The sequence below is a fragment of the Nerophis ophidion genome, linkage group LG10 (genome assembly GCF_033978795.1).
Source record: "Nerophis ophidion isolate RoL-2023_Sa linkage group LG10, RoL_Noph_v1.0, whole genome shotgun sequence".
Taxonomy (NCBI): Eukaryota; Metazoa; Chordata; class Actinopteri; order Syngnathiformes; family Syngnathidae; genus Nerophis; species Nerophis ophidion.
This window is the reverse complement of record NC_084620.1, coordinates 68281440-68300986: the sequence shown is the minus strand read 5'-3', so window position 1 is coordinate 68300986 and position 19547 is coordinate 68281440. Positions and strand designations below refer to the sequence as shown.

The 19547-nt window shown below is 34.8% G+C and overlaps 1 protein-coding gene across 4 annotated transcripts in view; it reads right to left on the bottom strand.

The window, feature by feature from the left end:
• Positions 1–1070: 1070 nt before the first annotated feature.
• Positions 1071–19547, bottom strand: part of ahcyl2b (adenosylhomocysteinase like 2b) — an 80724-nt gene continuing 62247 nt past the window's right edge. For 2 of the 4 annotated variants that reach the window (XM_061914537.1, XM_061914539.1), the window contains exons 12-17: positions 16942–17036; positions 16612–16710; positions 16347–16415; positions 16193–16271; positions 12380–12500; positions 1071–10135 (exon numbers count right to left, since the gene is read on the bottom strand). In XM_061914537.1, coding sequence (XP_061770521.1) covers positions 10129–10135; positions 12380–12500; positions 16193–16271; positions 16347–16415; positions 16612–16710; positions 16942–17036 — 470 coding nt within the window. In that variant the 3' untranslated portion in view covers positions 1071–10128. Of the gene's footprint in view, positions 10136–12375; positions 12501–16192; positions 16272–16346; positions 16416–16611; positions 16711–16941; positions 17037–19547 lie in introns of those variants that run through there. The other 2 variants (XM_061914540.1, XM_061914538.1) reach the window with 1 other exon arrangement.

Below are 19547 nucleotides of genomic sequence, written 5' to 3'. Positions count from 1 at the left end.
ACTAACGACGTTTTGGGAGACAATGATCTTATGTTTAAAAAACCTATATTTTAGGTAGTGGGCTGTTTTAGGGAATTTTTGATCAAATTATCCGTAGTAGCAATATTAATAATGTTGAGTTTATTATGCCCAGTGCATTTAGTATAATTACGACCATATCTAGGAATTGATACGACGGGAATTTTCCGATTTGCATTGGTACTTTAACTTTATTATTTCTTGTTTGAAGACCCCTGGGTTAGAACATCTCCTGGTTGCCTGGAGGTGGCCTAAAAACAAATTTTTAAAATTGAAATATACCGTATTTCCTTGAATTGCCGCCGGTCATATAGTATGCGCATGCTTAGTATTACCGCCGGGTCAAACTCGTGACGTCACGAGTGACACTTCCCCTGTCATCATTTTCACAATGGAGGAGGCTGATTTCAATACCGGTAATTTGAAATCGCATAAAGGGAACGAAGACTAAGAGCTATTCAGTAGGATTTAAGGTCCAAGCTTACATCACACTCAATTTTTTACTGCATGCCTTTGGTAAGTGCCGGAGTGAGAAGAGATTTTAAAATAATTAGCGCATGCTTACTTTTACCGCATGCCTCTGGTAAGCGCAGGAGTGAGAAGAGGTTTTAAATTAATTAGCGCCCCGGCGGCAATTCAAGGAAATACAGTATACATTTTTTCAAATCTATTTAAAAAGCAAATTTGACAAAAGAATAAAAGATTAGAGCACTTTGAGGTTTGTTGTTTGAATGTAAAAAGCAAAACAAATCAAATCTATTATTATTAATACATAGCAGAAAATTTATATCTTGACAACTTTGGCGCACGTCTTGCCAAGGGAAAGCCTCTTAGGGTGACACGAGCAGATGGTGCACAATTGTTAAAAAAAACAAAAAAAAAGGAAACAAAAAGGTCAGTGTTTTGCTGGGGATAAATAAATAAAGGCGGGCAGTCAGTCGAGGTTTGGATGATGTCACCGGGGTCGTGACGGACTTCAGCAGCTGCCTGTCCGCACGTACTGTACTTACTGTACGTACTGTACATCACGCAGGAAACATCCCAAAGCCAGCAACCTTTTGTACATCTTTATTGGAGATTACAGATTATTGCTCATCATCTACCACGTTGTTGCAATATTTTTCATTAGACAACTTAAAACATGTCGGAGGATTTACAACAATAAATACAGGAGATGATTTTTTTTGTGTCATTCTAATTTCAAATCAACATTTGGCATGTATGTGTCATACATCAACCATGCTGGTGTCATCCCCGTCTTGCAATAACTGAAAAAAAAGTATATCCCACACTCAAGGCTGGGATCCTGAGGCAGCTGTTCAAAAAGCGCGCGCGCGCACACACACACACACACACACACACACACACACACACACACACACACACACACACACACACACACACACACACACACACGCACACACGCACACGCACACTAACTCCAGAACAGGGGGGTCGAAACTGTTCCACCGAGGGTCACTTTGACACATTTAGTACATAAAAGAAATCCCGACAAAGTCCATATATGTTGTCAAACTCAAGGCCTGGGGCCACATTTTATTTGGCCCCCGAAAGCTTGGAAATAAAATGTCTCAATGAAGTACTTTATCTTTTCTTACTAAATTTGTTTTTTCCATTTTGACAGAAAAAAATACATCCATCTAGTAATGTCAAAATAGAAATAAATACTTTGCTTGCAGCAAACACAAATAATGACAATATATTTAACAATAAAATTGTTACGTGTTTTTATTTACAGCATTATACTGTAAATAAATAAAAAATGTTTTTGACGATAAAATTCTGGCAAATAAGATGCCTTTTTTTTCCCTTAAAAACTGGTACCGTTTTGGTATTTACAGTAAAATCTACAGTCTTTACGGTGAAAACTGGCAGTTCAGTTGGCGGAATTTTAACGTAATTTTCTTTTTTTTTTCATACAGTAATAAAAAAAAAAAGGTGAGTCTTTTATTGTGAAAAACAGCGGTAATGTTTGTGAAATAAAATGTAATTGCTTTCAATATATTTTACAGTAAAAGTGGATGTTTTATTTTATAGCATTTTACTGTAAATGGAAAAAAGAGTAACAATGATTTTTGACTGAGATGCCATTTTTTTTTACTTAAAAACTCTAGTACCGTTTTGTTATTTACAGTAAAATCTACAGTCTTTACGGTGAAAACTGGTAATGCAGTTGGCGGAATTTTAATGTAAAAAAATAATTTTTTCATACAGTAATAAAAAAAAAAGGTCAGTCTTTTATTGTGAAAAACAGCGGTAATGTTTGTGAAATAAAATGTAATTTCTTTCAGCATTTTGATTTCAAAATTCTGGCAACTGAGCTGCAAGTTTCTTACTGTAAAAAAAAAAACTGTAGATTAATTTTGCAATTTTCAGAAATATTTATGTAATCTAATAATGCAACAAATATTTTATCGTACAAATCAAACCTTTTTTTTGGCAAAATAGAAATAAATACTGTGCTTGCAGCAAACACAAGAAATGACAATATATTTAACATTAAAATTGTTACGTGTTTTTATTTACAGCATTTCACTGTAAATGAAAAAAAATGTTTTTGATGATAAAATTCTGGCAAATAAGATGCCTTTTTTTTTCCTTAAAAACTGGTACCGTTTTGCTATTTACAGTAAAATCTACAGTCTTTACGGTGAAAACTGGCAGTTCAGTTGGCGGAATTTTAACGTAAAAAGGTTTTTTTTCATACAGTAATAAAAAAAATGGTCAGTCTTTTATTGTGAAAAACAGCGGTAATGTTTGTGAAATAAAATGCAATTTCTTTCTTTGATTTCAAAATTCTGGAAACTGAGCTGCCAGTTTCTTACTGTAAAAAAAACCCTGTAGATTCATTTTGCAATTTTCAGAAATATTTATGTAATCTAATAATGCAACAAATATTTTATTGTGCAAATCAAACCTTTTTTTTTTGTCAAAATAGAAATAAATACTGTGCTTGCAGCAAACACTATAATGACAATATATTTTACAGTAAAATTGTTACGTGTTTTTATTTACAGCATTTTACTGTAAATGAAAAAAAAATGTTTTTGATGATAAAATTCTGGCAAATAAGATGCCTTTTTTCCCCTTAAAAACTGGTACCGTTTTGCTATTTACAGTAAAATCTACAGTCTTTACGGTGAAAACTGGCAGTTCAGTTGGCGGAATTTTAACGTAAAATGTTTATTTTTTTCATACAGTAATACAAAAAATGGTCAGTCTTTTATTGTGAAAAACAGCGCTAATATTGTGAAATAAAAAATGTAATTTCTTTCAGCATTTTGATTTCAAAATTCTGGCAACTGAGTTGCCAGTTTCTTACTGTAAAAAAAAACTGTAGATTCATTTTGCAATTTTCAGAAATATTCATGTAATCTAATAATGCAACAAATATTTTATTGTACAAATCAAACATTTTTTTGGGGTCAAAATAAAAATAAATATTTTGCTTGCAGCAAACACTATAAATGACAATATATTTTAAAGTAAAAGTAGAAGTTTTTTTATAGCATTTTACTGTAAATGGAAAAAAGAGTAACACATTTTTTTGACTTGAGATGCCTTTTTTTTTTTACTTAAGAACTTTAGTACCGTTTTGCTATTTACAGTAAAATCTACAGTCTTTACAGTGAAAACTGGCAGTTCAGTTGGCGGAATTTTAACATACTTTTTTTTTTTTTCATACAGTAATCAAAAAAATTGTCAGTCTTTTACTGTGAAAAACAGCAGTATTGTTTGTGAAATGTGATGTTTTTTTTTTTTTTTTTACAGCATTTTGATTTGAAAAATGGAAGAAAATGTTTGACCATAAGATTCTGGCAACTGAGTTGCCAGTTTCTTATTGTAAAAAAAAACTGTAGTACCATTTTGCAATTTTCAGAAATATGTATGTAATCTAATAATGCAACAAATGTTTTATCGTACAAATCAAACATTTTTTTTTTGTCAAAATAGAAATAAATATTTTGCTTGCAGCGAACACTATAAATGAAATATATATTTCACAGTAAAAGTGAATGTTTTTATTTTATAGCATTTTACTGTAAATGGAAAAAAGAGTAACACATTTTTTTGACTGAGATGCCTTTTTTTTTTTTTTACTTAAGAACTTTAGTACCGTTTTGCTATTTACAGTAAAATCTACAGTCTTTATGGTGAAAACTGGCAGTTCAATTGGCGGAATTTTAACGTAAATTTTGTAATTTTTTTTCATACAGTAATAAAAAAAATTGTCAGTCTTATTGTGAAAAACAGCGGTACTGTTTCTGAAATGTAATGTAATTTTTTTTACAGCATTTTGATTTGAAAAATGGAAAAAAAATGTTTGACAATAAAATTCTGGCAACTGAGCTGCTAGTTTCTTACTGTAAAAAAAAACTGTAGTACCATTCTGCAATTTTCAGAAATATGTATCTAATCTCACGATGCAACAAATATTTTAGCCTACATTTTTAATCAAAATAAAAATTTTGCTTGCAGCGAACGCTATAAATGACAACATATTTCACAGTAAAAGTGGATATTTTTATTTTATTTTATTGCATTTTACTGTAAATGGAAAAAAGAGTAACAATTTTTTTTGACTCAGATGCCTTTTTTTTAAACTTAAAAACTCCAGTACCGTTTTGCTATTTACAGTAAAATCTAAAGTTTTTACAGTAAAAACCGGCAGTTTAGTTGGCGGAATTTTACCGTAAAAATTATTTTTTAATTTACAGTAATAAAAAAACTTGGCAAACGAGCTGACAGTCTTTTATTGTGGAAAAACAGCGATACTGTTTGTAAAATGTAATATGATTTTTACAGCATTTGATTTGAAAAATGGAATAAACTGTTTTTAGATGACAAGATTCTGGCAACTGAGCTGTCAGTTTTTGTTACTGTAAAAAAAAACGTAGAACTATTTCACCATTTACAGTAATATGTAAAATGTACATTTGTTTTTACGGTAAAAACTGGCACTTCAGTAGGCAGAATTTTACCGTACAAAAAAGTTGACTATTTAAAGTAACAAAGAATACCTTAAAATTTGCAAACTGAGATGACAGCTTTATTACTTTAAAAACACAGCAGTAATGTTTTTCTATTTACAGTAAAATACTGTAAAAAACACCATAAATTTTATGGTAAAATTCCTGCGACTGAGTCTGATTTTTTTCCTTTGGTTAATAAATGTATTAGTTTTTTTCCATTTTGACAGAAAAAATACATGAATTTCATGCAATTGCATAGTTTTTAAACGTCAATATTATGTAATAATGCATCACATGTTGTCATACACAAACACTGTTCTTTGTCAAAATAGAAATATGACAATAGCATACACTAAATATGACAACATATTTTACAGTTAATTTGTATGTGGTTTTATTTACAGCAGTTTACTGAAAATGGCCCAAAAAAATTTTGATGCTAAAATTCTGACAATTGAGAGATGCCACTTTTCTTTACTAAAAAACTGTGGTACTGTTTTTCTATATGCAATAAAGTCTACAGTAGTTTTTACGGTAAAAACTGGCAGTTTAGTTGGCGGAATTATACCCTAAAAATGTGTTTTTATTTTTTATTTACTGTAACAACAGTTTTTTGTCAGTCTTATTGTGAAAAACAGCAGTACTGTTTGTGAAATATGCGATTTTTACAGCATTTTGATTTGAAAAATGGAAAACACTAACTGTTTTTTGACGATAAAATTGAGCTGCCAGTTTCTAATTGTAAAAAACTGTAGTACCATTTTACAGTTTACAGTAATATGTAACATGTGCAGTTGTTTTTACAGTAAAAATGGCACTTCAATTGGCAGAATTGTACAGTAAAAAGCAGTTTACGATTTACAGTAACAAAAAATAAAATATTGCAAACAGATGACAGTTTATTACTTTAAAAACATAGCAATACTGTTTTTTCATTTACAGTACAATGCTGTAAAAACACCATGAATTCTACGGTAAAATTATTGCGACTCAGCTGCCAGTTTTCTACCGTAAAATCTACAGATTGTTTTTCTTTTCTTATTAAATGTATTAGTTTTTTCAAATTTTGTCAGAAAAAAATACATGTACTCCATGAAATCGCATAGTTTTTAAACGTCAATATTATGTAATAATGCAACAAATAGGCTGCAGCACCCCCCGCCACCCCAAAAGGGACAAGCGGTAGAAAATGGATGGAGGGAACGATGTTTTACCATACAAATCCACCTTTTTTGTCAATAAATAAATACTTTGCTTGCAGCAAACTCAAAATGACAATATATTTTACAGCAAAATCTACAGTTGTTTTTATAGTAAGGACTTGCGGTTCAGTTCGCGGAATTTTACTGTAAAAATGCATTTTTTAATTTACAGTAACAAAAAACTGACAGTCTTTTATTGTGAAAAACAGCGGTATCGTTTGTGAAATGTAATGTGATTTTTACAGCATTCTGATTTGAAAAATTGAAAAAAAAAAATTGTTTTTTGACGATAAAATTCTGGCAACTGAGCTGCCAGTTTCTTACTGTAAAAAAGTGTAGTACCATTTTGCAGTTTACAGTAATATTTAAAATGTACAGTTTTTACAGTAACAACTGGCAGTTCAGTTGGCAGAATTTTACCGTAAAAAGCAGTTTACTATTTACAGTAACAAAAAATACATAAGAATTAACTAACTGAGAAGACAGTTTCTTACTTTAAAAACACAGCCGTACTGTTATTCCATTTACAGTACAATGCTGTAAAAACACCATGAATTTCACGGTAAAATTCTTGCGACTGAGCTGCCAGTTTTCTAACATAAGATCGACCGATTTTTATTTCTTACTACATGTATTAATTTCTTCTATTTTGACGGAAAAAAATACATTTTTTAAACATAAAAATGATCTAATAATGCAACAAATGTTTTATCATACAAATCAAACGTTTTTTGTCAAATCTAGAGATAAATACTTTGACTTATGATTCAAGCAAGTTATCCAGCAAACACTGTAAAAATGTGTTTTACAGTTAAATTGTGACATTTATAGCAGTAACATTGTTTTAATGATAAAATTATGGCAACTAAGATGCCAGTTTCTTTTAGTTAAAATAACTGTGGTACAGTTTTGCGATTTCCTGCTAAATCTACAGTTTTTACAGTAAAAAACTGACATTTCAGTTGGCAGAATTTTACCACAAAAAAAAAAAAAATCACTTTTTTATTTACAATAACAAAAAAAATAGGCAACTGAGCTGTCAGTTTTTTATCATAAAAAACAAAACAAAAAACAGCTGTATTGTTTGTGAGATTTCATGAGGTTTTTACAGCATTTTAACTTGGAAAAATAAAAAAAACAGTAACTGTATTTGACGATAAAATTCTGGCAACTGAGCTGCCAGTTTTCTAACATAAAATCGACCATTTTTTTTTCTTACTAAATGTATTAATTTCTTCCATTTTGACAGAAAAAACACATGTACTCCATGCATTCCCATAGTTTTTAAACATAAAAATGATCTAATAATGCAACAAATGTTTTATCATACAAATCAAACGTTTTTTGTCAAATCTAGAGATAAATACTTTGACTTATGATTCAAGCAAGTTATCCAGCAAACACTGTAAAAATTTATTTTACAGTAAAATTGTGACATTTATAAGAGTATCATTGTTTTAATGATAAAATTATGGCAACTAAGACGCCAGTTTCTTTTACTTAAAATAACTGTGGTACCCTTTTGCTATTTCCTGCAAAATTTACAGTTTTTACAGTAAAAAAACTGACATTTCAGTTGACAGAATTTTACCACAAAAAAAATCACTTTTTTATTTACAATAACAAAAAAAATAGGCAACTGAGCTGTCAGTTATTAATCATAAAAAACTAAACAAAAAACAGCGGTACTGTTTGTGAGATTTAATGAGGTTTTTACAGCATTTTACTTGGAAAAATAAAAAAAACAGTAACTGTTTTTGACGATAAAATTCTGGCAACTGAGCCAGTTTCTTACTGGAAAAAAAAATGCTGTACCGTTCTGCAATTTACAGTAAAATGTACAGTTTTACGGTAAAAATGGCAGTTCAGTTGGCAAAATTTTACCGTAGAAAAAAAAACAGTTTTCCATTTATAGTAACAAAAACATGAATACAGATTCCCAAAAAAATTGTTTTACTTTTAAAACACGGTACTGCTTTTGCTGTAAATTGAATGAATTTTACGATAAAATTCTTGCAACTGAGCTGACAGTTTTTACTGTAAATAAAAGGGCTGCGAATCTTTGGGTGTCCCACGATTCCATACAATATCGATTCAATTATATATCGATTTTTTTGATTCAACGCGATTCTCGATTCAAAAACGATATTTTCCGATTCAAAACTATTCTGTATTCATTCAATACATATATTTCAGCAGGATCTACCCCAGTTTGCTGACATGCTAGCAGAGTAGATTTAAAAAAAAAAGCTTTTATAATTGTAAAGGACAATGTTTTATCAACTGATTGCAATAATGTAAATTTGTTTTAACTATTAAACGAACCAAAAATATGACTTATTTTATCTTTGTGAAAACATTGGACACAGTGTGTTGTCAAGCTTATGAGATGCCATGCAAGTGTAAGCCACTGTGACACTATTGTTCTTTGTTTTTATTTTTATAAATGTCTAATGATAATGTCAATGAGGGATTTTTAATCACTGCTATGCTGAAATTATAACTAATATTGATACTGTTGTTGATAATATTCATTTTTGTTTCACTACTTTTGGTTTGTTCTGTGTCGTGTTTGTGTCTCCTCTCAATTGCTCTGTTTATTGCAGTTCTGAGTGTTGCTGGGTCAGGTTTGGTTTTGGAATTGGATTGCATTGTTATGGTATTGCTGTGTATTGTTTTGTTGGATTGATTAAAAAAAAAAAAAATAAATAAAATAAATAAAAAAAGAGAATCGATTCTGAATCGCACAAAGTGAGAATTGCGATCCGTATTTGAATCGATTTTTCCCACACCTTTAGTAAATAGCTTCTTTTTTTGTTTACATTGTATGTAAAAAAAAAAATCTAATCAATTGCATTGTTTACTGTTATGTCATCCACCGTTAGAAGCGGCCCTTAATGAAAAGCAGCTGTGCTAAGATATCTCGCTCATTTTATTTCCTCAGAATGTGCGAAAACAAAACGAGCCGCACTTTGGACACCCCCGCTCTGGAGGGAAAATTCTAGACAGCACCAAGACAGAAAAGCACAAACATTGTTGCTGATTCGGGTGATTAGTGTTTCAATCAAGCTTGTGCTGAGTCTGCCGCCGCACTGCACGTGAATGTCCGAGGGTTTGATCCCGCTCTGTAGACAGTTGGAGTTGTTCATTCGGATCACTCCGTGTTTGGTTTCTTTCTTAATATAATCACAGTTTTCATAGAAGTACATTTATTACACAGACAATATTTCATTGCCTCTTGGCGACAATGAAATGGAGAAAAGACAAAAATGTTCTGTATAAATATACTACTCTAATGATTTCACAACTTTAAATACATTGCGGTGACTTCTTGTTTGTGAAAATACTGACGTTTGACAGCTGGGGTCCAGTCTGGTACATGGGGCGTATTAAAAAAATTTAAAAGAAAAGAAAACATGTGATATGATTGGACCGCACCTGAGCAGGTAAGCCAAACACCACCCCTACTCCCCGAAATACTCCATTACACGACAAGAAAACAACAAGTATAAAAGAAGACGACAACAAAAAGGAGAGGAAATCTGTGTTATATATATATATATTTTTTTTAAATCAAGTTGTTTCCTTATTTCTAACTGGAGTTGGAAGAATAAAACGGTAGCAATGGGAGGAGAAGACGTGAGAGCAAAAGAAGGGAAATTAAATGTCCTCCAGAGGAAGACTTGACCGGAGCGAGCCAGCTGCTGGCGAATATCCGCAGCAGCAGCTCCTCCTCAGTTTGTCAATTATGATTACTCATCTTTGTCATGTGGGAATAAATTAAACTCCTCCCATTAAGAAATAAAACAAATGTGTGTTGACTCCCCTGTCCATCAAGCTCCGCCTCTTTTAGAGTCCCGTCTGTTGCCGTGTGCCGCCGTCAACCTTCGGAATGGCAACCTTCTAACGCACCTTCAATATCTGCCGTGAGGGAAACACAAAAAGGTCCAAGTTTATTTGACATTTGACGGTCGTCAGCGATCAGTTCAAGCATGAACAGCCGTTTGGTTGCAGAGAGACTAAACTTTTTGGGGGGGGGATTGGGACGCATTATTTGTTTTTAGGGATGCACCAAAATGAAAATTTGTGGCCGAAGCCGAATAAAATTTAAACGCTTGGCCGAAGGCCGAATACCGAATAATGAATGCAGTTTTTCATTTTTTTTTTAATATTGCATAAATAGCCTAGAATAAATATTTACACATGTTTTTCGAATAAAGTAATTTTTTATTGAATATTGACATTTTTTTAATATTCCAGTAGCCTTTGCTTTTCAAAAAAAGCACAAAGTTTTTCATTTATATTAGGCCTTCAAACAAAACATGCATTCCAAAAAAAATAAAGTGCATTAAAGTGGATAAACCCACAACAAATTAATTAGTGTCCTTTTGGCAAAAGTCTGCTTGGCCACAGTAGATATGCTAATAATGTAAACAGAAGGCTCAAGTAAATCTCAATAAGTGTGTGCTTGTAACCTCATACACTTATACAGGTAGCCTACACAACAGGCTAATAATGTAAACAGAAGGCTCAAGTAAATCTCAATAAGTGTGTGCTTGTAACCTCTTACACTTATACAGGTAGCCTACACAACAGGCTAATAATGTAAACAGAGGCCCCACTAAATCTCAATAAGTGTGTGCTTGTAACCTCATACACTTATACAGGTACACAACATATCCCAACGTCACTACACGTTGATTGCGTCACCGCGTCAAAAAATTGCGTCACACGCCACTATTCGGCCTTGTTTTTAACTCATTCCACCGAAGGCTGAATGTGGCTTTTTTTGCCATATTCGGCCGAATATATTCGGTTACCGATTAATCGATGCATCCCTATTTGTTTTCGTGCATAGTTTGTAAATAGTACCAAAAGTCAACATTGCCAGAGTGAAAAATGCATTAACAGATGAGTAGCAGCAGGTGGCGCTATAATCCATGATTGAAGATCACTGGAACCAATCAGAAGGCTGAATGGAGAAGGTACATTGATAACGACCTGGCAAATGACCAAAAGGAGTGAATAAAAAAATGAAATTTGAATTAAACCAAAAAATTTCATAAGTAAATTAAACTTAATTTAGATTTTTTACATTTTCAAATTTACTCCCCCAAAAAAATGAAATCTTGAATTTAATTTATACATTAAAAAAAATAAAAATAACACTAATCTGAATTATATTGAAATACAAAAATGTAATTATATTGAATTATATGTATTTAATTATGGAACTTGTATTATTTCATTATTGAAAAATGATCAAAGAAAATAATTTGTATTTAATTTAATTATTTAGTAGCCTGGTAAACTAACCAAATAGAAACAATACAAACATATCAAATGTAAATTATAAAACATATTTAGTAAATTTAACTAAATTGTTTAGTTATTAATTTAGTTTGATGTTTATTCCAATTGACAAAAATAAAAAAATGCAATATTGCATTTACTTTTTACAATTCATATAAATAAAACTAAATAATGTATCTTGTATTCAATTACCTGTAATACTTAATTTTTAAAAATGAACAAATAACAACTTAAGTTTTTTTTTTAAATTATAGCTAATATCCAATCCAATCCACTTTATTTATATAGCACATTTAAACAACAATAACGTTTCCAAAGTGCTGCAAAGCCATGTTAAAAACCATATTAAAAAAACAATATTATGCTCCACCAATGACTGAATAAAAACAAAAAATAAAAAAATATAAAACCAATATAAAAAACAACAAAATAAAAAAATTGTTAAAGGGTAAAATCAATTAAAACACTAAAATAGAATCAAAGTGTATAAAAAACACAGAGGACAACAACTAAGTAATAAAATAGAAAATTGACCAACAGTAGTCAATACAAAAACAAATATAAATTAAATTACAAAATAATAATGATTAATTTTGAAAAATGAACAAATATGTAGCCTCCATAAATGCAACCTAAACTAAATCAAATTAAATGAATATACTTTTTATTTCATTGGTGATTTAGGTTTTTAGTAAATATGAAATTGGCACAAAAGGGAATTATAAATGGTTTCTGACAGCCTGCAACTTACAATGCAGTGCAAATAAATGTATTTTAGAAAGTGGGTTGACTAATTGAAAGTGCAGGTGTAAAAAAAAATAAATAAAAAAATGCATCCAAGTGTTTTCCTACCTGTAGTAGTTTGGCTTAAAGGGCCCGTTCTTATTCAAGCCAAGATACTTGGCCTGCTCGTCACTCAGCTCTGTGAGATGAGCATCAAAGGTGGGCAGATGGAGACTAGCCACATACTCGTCTGTAGGAACACAAGAGAGGAGAGCGTGCGCTCAGTCATCCTTTGGCTCACATTGTCACTTAGCTGCTTCCTTTTTGTTTTAGCGTCTCGGACTGTCATTGGTTATTATTTGCATCTCTGACTCCAAAGGCGATAGGTGGCAGACAGAATGATTGTGTGGCAAGGGAGGCCACACACACAAAGCACGGCTGCAGGCAAAACAGGTCCTTATCATAACTTTCTTTTGCACTTCCTTGCTTTGTCAAAATGTTTGCATGGCCAAAATGAAAAAGAGCAAGCAGATGAATGTGTCGCCCACGCGTCACATCAAATATGGCGGAGTAACTTAAAAAAAATCCTCTACTTAAACTGCTACTTGCTCTAGGTCAGCAGGTGTTGCTTCCACATGCTCCATGAGGTCTAAAATATCTACCACCAACTCCCGAAAACGTAACAGTATGACCTTCTTTAGCCCCTAAAGTTCCAGTCTCCAGACCAGTGCTTCTTAACTTGGGTTTGATCGAACCCTATGGGTTTGGTGGAGGTCAAGACTTTGACGGATGATACAATAAACACTTGAAGCCCTGACAAGGGCCACATTGGATTGAGTTGGTACAAAATTAAATAAATACATCTTTAAATAATTAGTTAAGTTTAATTATGTATATAAAACATTTAATAACAACTACAGTTGGCCAAAGTGCTGTACAAAAATATGACACAATTCAATTTAAATTACTTAAATGTGTGATTAATTAAATAAAGCAAATAAATTGTGAACTAAATAAAGCAATAATTAATTAAATCGCAAAAAAAATAATGAATTCCAACATTGTTTTTTTAATTAAATACCATTTCCCATTGAATATATTAATGACAAATGTAAGCATTCCATTGTAATTGCAAATTTAAATAATGGCAAATTTAAGTTATCTTTTAAACATGTATTTAAGCGTGGCGCAGTGGAAGAGTGGACGTGCGCAACCCGAGGGTCCCTGGTTCAAATCCCACCTAGTACCAACCTCGTCACGTCCGTTGTGTCCTGAGCAAGACACTTCACCCTTGCTCCTGATGGGTGCTGGTTAGTGCCTTGCATGGCAGCTCCCTCCATCAGTGTGTGAATGTGTGTGTGAATGTGGAAGTAGTGGCAAAACGCTTTGAGTACCTTGAAGGTAGAAAAGCGCTATACAAGTACAACCCATTTATTTATCTTTTATTTATTTTTGTACCATTTGGCCCTCCATAATCAAAGAGCATGTGCTTTATTTTATATATCACATAATAGAATGAGAAGAATATGTATGTATGTATATGCAAATGTATGTTTTACAAAAAAAACCTCTTTCTTTGTATATCATTGACTCTCAAAGAGTGGTACAAGTAAGGGCCACTGGTGGTACTCAGCATTTTATGAAAATGTTATATTATTACATACATATACAGTACAGGCCAAAAGTTTGGACACACCTTCTCATTCAATGGGTTTTTGTTATTTTCATGACTATTTACAATGTAGATTGTCACTGAAGGCATCGAAACTATGAATGAACACCCGTGGCGCTACGTACTTAACAAAAAAAAGTGAAATAACTGAAAACATGTTTTAAGCTATAGTTTCTTCAAAACAGCCACCCTTTGCTCTGATTAGTGCTTTGCATACTCTTGGCATTCTCTTGATGAGCTTCAAAAGGTAGTCACCTGAAATGGTTTTCACTACACTGGTGTGCCTTATCAGGGTTGTTTAGTGGAACTTCTTGGTTTTATCAATGGGGTTGTGGCCATCAGTTGTGTTGTGAATGAGAAATTGTTTCCAAACATTTGGTTTGTACTGTATATTAATGAAATAATTGTACAAATAGAAATGTTTCACCCCCATATTTCCTTTTCTGAAATATTCATGTTTAACTCACCCCATAAGCCAGGGGTAGGGAACCTATGGCTCTAGAGCCAGATGTGGCTCTTTTGATGACTGCATCTGGCTCTCAAATAAATCTGAGCTGACATTCCTTAACACGATAAGTAATGAATAATTCTACTTGTAATCACAGTGTTAAAAATAACCTTCAAAATATAAAACATTCTCATGCTTTTTTATGTTCACAAAGGTGTGTTAATGGTAAGTAGTAATTTATTTATTATTGGTTAGTGTAGGGCAGGGGCGCTCACACTTTTTCTGCAGGCGAGCTACTTTTCAATCGACCAAGTCGAGGAGATCTACCTCATTCCTATTTATAATTTATATTTATTTATTTATGAAAGAGACATTTTTGTTAACAAGTTAATGGTGTTTAATGATAATACAAGCATGTTTAACACACATAGATTCCTTTCTTTCATGAAGACAAGAATATAAGTTGGTGTATTACCTGATTCTGATGACTTGCATTGATTGGAATTAGACAGTGGTGCTGATAAAGTCCGCATTTTCAAATAGAGGAGAAAAAAAATCCTCCTTTCTGTCCAATACCACATGAAAGAGGTTGGATTTGGCATCTCATTTGTCCAACTTGCATACTCGTTTTTAAACACTTTGTTATGAGAGTAGCATATGTGTGTAGCCCTTTAATGTCTGGCAGCAGGTGAGTGACGTCAGTGACTGTGCGGGTGGGCAAGCAAGTGAGAAAGCGGTCGCTGAGGGCGGGGGAGAAATACATTGGCATCAAACTCCGTAGCTTGCTAGCTTGTGCACGCTAGCTTTCTGAGACTCTTATTTTGTTAGCACAGGCAGGATGAAACAGGTCTTTTATGGTGAAGACAGGAACTGTGCAGTCGGTCTTTAGAGTTTTGACAGTAGGAACGGAGTCTCTAGAAATAAAATGTGTTTCTCTGCGTCCGCCCTGTTAGTGATTTTTTTCTTAAATATGAGCTCGCAGCAGCCAGCGTCATCTCACAAGATCCTCGGGTGCCGAGAATGTCAAACAACTGACGAAAGTGAAGTCTTGGTATGATTGATGATTGCTCATTTTTATGTCTATTTTTTAATGCCTGGCTTGAGATCGACTGACACACCCTCCGAGATCGACCAGTCGATCGCGATCGACGTAATGGGCACCCCTGGTGTAGGGCTTGCCCTCCTGGGGGTTCTTCAGACCACCAAGCACCGACCTGAGAGCCCTTTTCAGGGTTACATTATTGTTTTATTTTTCAATAAGTCACTCGGTTGCTTTCCAGCAATTGTATTTTTCTCTCTCGATCGCGCTCTGGCACTAGCCTCCACCCTGTCTCTCCTCCTGGCTGCTGCTTATAACAGAGCGACAGGTGATTAGATAACAAGGCCCAGGTGGACCATCTACGCACCTGTCGCTGATTTCAAGGCCAGTCCTGGGACACCCAAGTTTGCTGCAGGCCCACAGGCCACGCCCCCACCACAGTTAGCTTCAGAATAACAATGTTATTACAAAGAATAAGAGACCTATTATACTCTAGAAAAGTTGGTCTTACTTAAAAATGCACGCGTTTAGTTGTGTTCAGTGTTAAAAAAATATTATATGGCTCTTACGGAAGTACATTTTAAAATATTTGGCTTTCATGGCTCTCTCAGCCAAAAGGATTCCCGACCCCTGCCATAAGCAGTAAGCCAATTATTTACTCACAAGGACAAGCTACACATTTAAAGCCAAACCACAAAGGTACCAAAAACGATGGCACTTGGTGGAGTAAAAAGGTTTGAGAACCACCAGTCTGTGTTTGGAAAGTTGTCAAGAACGTCTTACCCATCTTCTTGGGCAACAGATACACATCCTGCTTGTAGCGTCCATCTGGAGCATTGTACAGCTCTATCAGAGCCAGAGCCTGGCCACACAGACATCAAGAGTTAGGCAAAAATTATGATTATTTGAATGTATATTGACAACAGTGATAGTTTACCTGGGTTGTAGCTGTTATTGAGAGCACAAACGTGGGAACGGTGGAACAGCTGAGGTTCAGCAGACGACCCTGCAAAGGGGAGAAATAAAATAGTCCCAAGATATTTATCGCGGTGGAAGGGAGGTGAGGAGAGGAGTTTGGTGCTGACTGACAGCTTGTCTGTTTGGGTCAGTCACGGCTGCTCTGGTTCTGTCACTACAATCTGCCATACATTCAACGCACATACTACGTGACACCACATTGGTCAGAGATCATTCTTGTGTACCTCGGCCAACAGCACTATCCTCTTGCCATCGGGCCAGATGACGTGGTCCACCTGCGAGCGCACTCTCTCCCAGGTCAGCTCTGGTGTCCGCAGACTCGCCTGCAGGGGGATTAAAAGGATTGCGTTTCCTGTTTTTGGGTTTGTTCAGCACCTTTTTCATTAAAATAAAACATGTCAGGCGAGCAAATCAATAAAAAAAAGGCCTTTGTCACCACTAGGATTAAACTGTGGTTACCACGGCAACAGTGACATCACTGGATCACTAATCTGTCTATATTTTTGTGCTTGTTAAGCCATATTAAAGATAAAAAAAACAAGCTGGTGACGCACCACGTCGATCTCTGTGTTAGAGTGCCCCATGTTGCAGACAATACAGCCATTCTTCATGCGGTCCAGGTTTTCTCGCACCACCACGTTCTTGTTGCCTGACGGCATGCAGGACAAGTGCAGAGAAGGCAACAAGGAAAATGTGTCACCAAAGAATAGGGTTAATTCAACTGTAGAAAATGTTTTAGACTAATCACTTTGCCGTTAATAAAATTTGACAGATGTAGTTACAGTGCACAAGTCATACAGACAAAATCCAGGAGAAAACCCTGCTAAAGTTGCTTTGACTACAATAAGAGTTTGTACGAACAATTATGCAAAGCGCAGTCATAAATCTCTACTGGGTGTGATTATGGATATGTGCATGATGATTTAAGATGACACCAGTGTCTCTCAAATGGGGGTACGTGTACCCCTGGGGGTATTTGAAGGTATGCCAAGGGGTACGTGAGATTTTTATAAATATTCTAAAAATAGCAACAATTCAAAAATCCTTTATAAATATATTTATTGAATAATACTTCAACAAAATATGAATGTAAGTTCATAAACTGTGAAAAGAAATGCAACAATGCAATATTCAGTGTTGACAGCTAGATCTTTTTGTGGACATGTTCCATAAATATTCATGTTAAAGATTTATTTTTTGTGAAGAAATGTTTAGTTCATGAATCCAGATGGATCTCTATTACAATCTCCAAAGAGGGCACTTTAAGTTGATGATTACTTCTATGGGTAGAAATCCATCCATCCATCCATCATCTTCCGCTTATCCGAGGTCGGGTCGCGGGGGCAACAGCCTAAGCAGGGAAACCCAGACTTCCCTCTCCCCAGCCACTTCGTCTAGCACTTCCCGGGGGATCCCGAGGCGTTCCCAGGCCAGCCGGGAGACGTAGTCTTCCCAACATGTCCTGGGTCTTCCCCGTGGCCTCCTACCGGTTGGACGTGCCCTAAACACCTCCCTAGGGAGGCGTTCGGGTGGCATCCTGACCAGATGCCCGAACCACCTCATCTGGCTCCTCTCGATGTGAAGGAGCAGCGGCTTTACTTTGAGTTCCTCCCGGATGGCAGAGCTTCTCACCCTATCTCTAAGGGAGAGCCCCGCCACACGGCGGAGGAAACTCATTTCGGCCGCTTGTACCCGTGATCTTATCCTTTCGGTCATGACCCAAAGCTCATGACCATAGGTGAGGATGGGAACGTAGATCGACCGGTAAATTGAGAGCTTTGCCTTCCGGCTCAGCTCCTTCTTCACCACAACGGACCGGTGCAACGTCCGCATTACTGAAGACGCCGCACCGATCCGCCTGTCGACCTCACGATCCACTCTTCCCTCACTCGTGAACAAGACTCCTAGGTACTTGAACTCCTGCACTTGGGGCAGGGTCTCCTCCCCAACCCGGAGATGGCATTCCACCCTTTTCCGGGCGAGAACCATGGACTCGGACTTGGAGGTGCTGATTCTCATTCCGGTCGCTTCACACTCGGCTGCGAACCGATCCAGCGAGAGCTGAAGATCCCGGTCAGATGAAGCCATCAGGACCACATCATCTGCAAAAAGCAGAGACCTAATCCTGCGGTCACCAAACCGGAACCCCTCAACGCCTTGGCTGCGCCTAGAAATTCTGTCCATAAAAGTTATGGATCACTTGTTTATTTTTCAACAAGTTTTGAGTGATCTTTATATCTTTTTTTCCAAATAGTTCAAGAAAGACCACTACAAATGAGCATTATTTTTGCACTGTTATACAATTTAATAAATCAGAAATTGATGAAATAGTGCTGTATTTTACTTCTTTAGCCCCTTTTTTCAATCAAAAATGCTTTGCTCTGATTAGGGGGTACTTGAATTAAAAAAATGTTCACAGGGGGTACATCACTGAAAAAAGGTTGAGAACCACTGATTTACACCATGGCTATTCAACTAGCAGGCCGGGGCCAACATCTGCCGGGGAATGACACCATACCGGTCACCTGGGTTGAGTTCAAAACTTGGTAGACAAACATTTTTGCAGCAAATCCTGTGATCCTGTTGGACCACTATAAACACTAGGGGTGTGGGAAAAAAATCGATTCGAATACGAATTGAATCGTTTAACGTTGTGCGATTCAGAATAGATTCTCATTTTAAAAAAATAGATTTTTTTTTTTTAAATCAATCCAACAAACCACTACACAGCAATAACATAACAATGCAATCCTATTCCAAAACCAAACCTGACCCAGCAACACTCAAAACTGCAATAAACAGAGCAATTGAGGAGACACAAACACGACACAGAACAAACCAAAAGTAGTGAAACAAAAATGAATATTATCAACAACAGTATCAATATTAGTTATAATTTCAGCATAGCAGTGATTAAAAATCCCTCACTGACATTATCATTAGACATTTATAAAAATAATAAAAAAGAACAATAGTGTCACAGTGGCTTACACTTGCATGGCATCTCATAAGCTTGACAACACACTGTGTCCAATGTTTTCACAAAGATAAAATAAGTCATATTTTTGGTTCGTTTAATAGTTAAAACAAATTTACATTATTGCAATCAGTTGATAAAACATTTTCCTTTACAATTATAAAAGCTTTTTTTTTTTTAAAT